The sequence below is a fragment of the Monopterus albus genome, unplaced genomic scaffold (assembly GCF_001952655.1).
Source record: "Monopterus albus unplaced genomic scaffold, M_albus_1.0 scaffold225.1, whole genome shotgun sequence".
Classification (NCBI taxonomy): Eukaryota; Metazoa; Chordata; class Actinopteri; order Synbranchiformes; family Synbranchidae; genus Monopterus; species Monopterus albus.
The window spans coordinates 172,934-175,239 of record NW_018128105.1 but is presented as its reverse complement, the minus strand read 5'-3'; the positions used below and the strand labels follow the sequence as shown (position 1 = coordinate 175,239).

The following is a 2,306-nucleotide window of genomic DNA, read 5'->3' as shown; positions in this document are numbered from 1 at the left end:
CAGCCATATGCAACGGGGGCGCGCGCACATATGTAGCATACACACACCGAAGCCCAGGATTTGTGTCTCTTGCATGTTTTCTGTGATCATCAGTAGCAGCAGGAGGTGTAGTTCACTCCGTAGCAGCTGACTGGAGTCTTAACCAAAAAATAGAAATGTCATTCTGGTGTCATGTTCTGCTTTGGCCTTTGATTTACAGCCAGCCATAAAGGTTATGAGGGAAGGAGAAGAGGTGTTCGCCAACACTTCTCAGTTTGACCTGTGCATTTAGAGGCTGGAAATTAGGACACGGGAGGCAGCTATTTCATCACAAAAGTGCCTTTATGTATCAGGAAAGGTTTAAAGTTCTTATGTTTCCTGGCTGCCTCCCATGTATGAGTGTGACTTAGCCCCATGGCTCATCACAGCCTCCTCTCAAGTGAAAATGAGAGTTAGACTTTGGATCATGACACATATTGGGAATATATAGCTGTTATTCACATGATGCCTTTCTTAGTTCCTGTTCCTGCTCTGTGTGACCTAATCTGAGCTAGCTGACCTTGGTGGCCAGCTCACAGGCAAATGTGTGGTATTTGGTTTGTGGAATTTGAATATTAATCTGTCACTGCTTATTCACATCTTATCAAGGGTGCATTTACTACTTTGACCTCAATCAATTGTGCTTTGTTTAATCCCTTTAGTCCACTTAAGTTCTGACTGCTAAACATGTTTGATGCTGTACAAATGCAGCAAAATGTTTTTTTAAATTCATATTATAGCTGTAACCTCCAAGTAATGACTTGCTGCTTTTTCAAAGCAGCATAGTTATTTTGCTCTATCTCTGGCTAAGACTAGATAACTGGGCTTGTTATGCAGGTCACCCCTGTGCTGAGATGTTGCACTCCAGTACTTCCTTCTCCTTGTCAGACTACCGCAGAGCCAGAGATGTGCCTTTGTGCTCGCTCAGCAGATGTTACACTCCTCTGTCTCTCTCCAGCACCATGGACAAGAGCCACACAGTGAAGCTCTTTGTGGGCAACCTGGCATTGGATACTACCCAGGAGGAGCTCTCAGCCATCTTTGAACCCTATGGCCAGGTGGTCAGCTGCAGCGTGCTGCGACAGTTTGCCTTTGTCCACCTGCAAGGCGAGGGTGCCGCCGAGCGCGCCATCCGGGAGCTCAATGGACGTGAGTTTCGTGGTCGGAATTTGGTGGTGGAGGAGTCGAGGGGAAGGCCGTTGCACTCCACCAAGGTGTTTGTGGGTAATCTGAGTGGGATGTGCACTACTGAAGATCTACAGCAGTTGTTCCAGACGTTTGGAAAAGTTCTCGAGTGTGACAAAGTTAAAGGTGAGCCAAGACCCCGGTAACATTTGCATTGTTCTAAAATGCTCCAGTCACATCGCAAGCTAGTAAAATTGTGGAACTACTGCATGAATGAAGTGATTCTGTAGTGCAGGTATTTCTTATTCCAGTTGTTGCTGAGAGGCTTTGACAGCCTGCGATGTTCTACATGAGTGAAGAATCTGACTGAGTGAGTGATACGTTAGGATACAGCAGTGCAAAGTTCTCAGTGTGCAAAAGACACCCACATTACTGATGTAAAGCTGGACAAGATGGCTTCCTTAGGTGCAATAATCCTTTAGAAGTAATAAGTAAGTGCCTGTGGCAATGCCGGTGTAGTCCTAATTGTTGTCTATGCGCTCAATGACTGCCAGTTATTTCTCTTCTGCAGGCTACGCCTTTGTTCACATGGAAAACAAGGAAGATGCGCTCCAGGCTATTGAGGCCCTGCACGGCACTTCATTTAAAGGCCGACCCTTGTCTGTAGAGCTGTCCAAGGTCCAGCCCAGCAAGCAGGCACCTACAGGAAAAATCCCCTGTGTTAACTGTGGAAAGCAGGGCCACTATGCTGGAGAATGCCCTGTAGGGAAGCCTTCTCTGGAGCAGTACCAGAGCCAGGCAGCGGTGCTGGCTGCAGCTGCCGCGGCAGCCCCCGGGCCGCCCCCACACGGCCGCTGGCCTGCCTCTACAGGTACAACAAAGTGTGCACAATTCAGTTTACAACACTTCCACCTTTGATCCCACATATGCGGCTCTAACAGGGATCACCACAGGGACACGCACTGATGGAAACCCAGTGAACCCAGCTGTTTATGGTGCCCTTGCCAGTCAGGTGTATGGTACAACTGTTGCCAATCAGCTTTATGGGACGGTGGCCAGTCAGGCAGCTCTTACATCAGGCGCCACCCAAATGTACAGTTCGATGACCCCCACTATCTATGGCCAAGTTGCTGCAACTCAAGCGGCGGCTGCAGCGGCAGCTG

The 2,306-nt window shown here is 48.6% G+C and overlaps 1 protein-coding gene across 1 annotated transcript in view; it reads left to right on the top strand.

Annotated features, from left to right (window-relative positions):
• Positions 1-2,306, top strand: part of LOC109971430 (RNA-binding protein 4B) — a 5,796-nt gene that overhangs the window by 832 nt on the left and 2,658 nt on the right. Inside the window, 3 exon segments of the mRNA XM_074527677.1 lie at positions 977-1,329; positions 1,715-1,992; positions 1,994-2,306. The exon segment at positions 1,994-2,306 is cut by the window's right edge and continues 50 nt beyond it. Of these exon segments, the coding sequence (XP_074383778.1) occupies positions 981-1,329; positions 1,715-1,992; positions 1,994-2,306 (940 nt within the window). The 5' untranslated portion in view covers positions 977-980.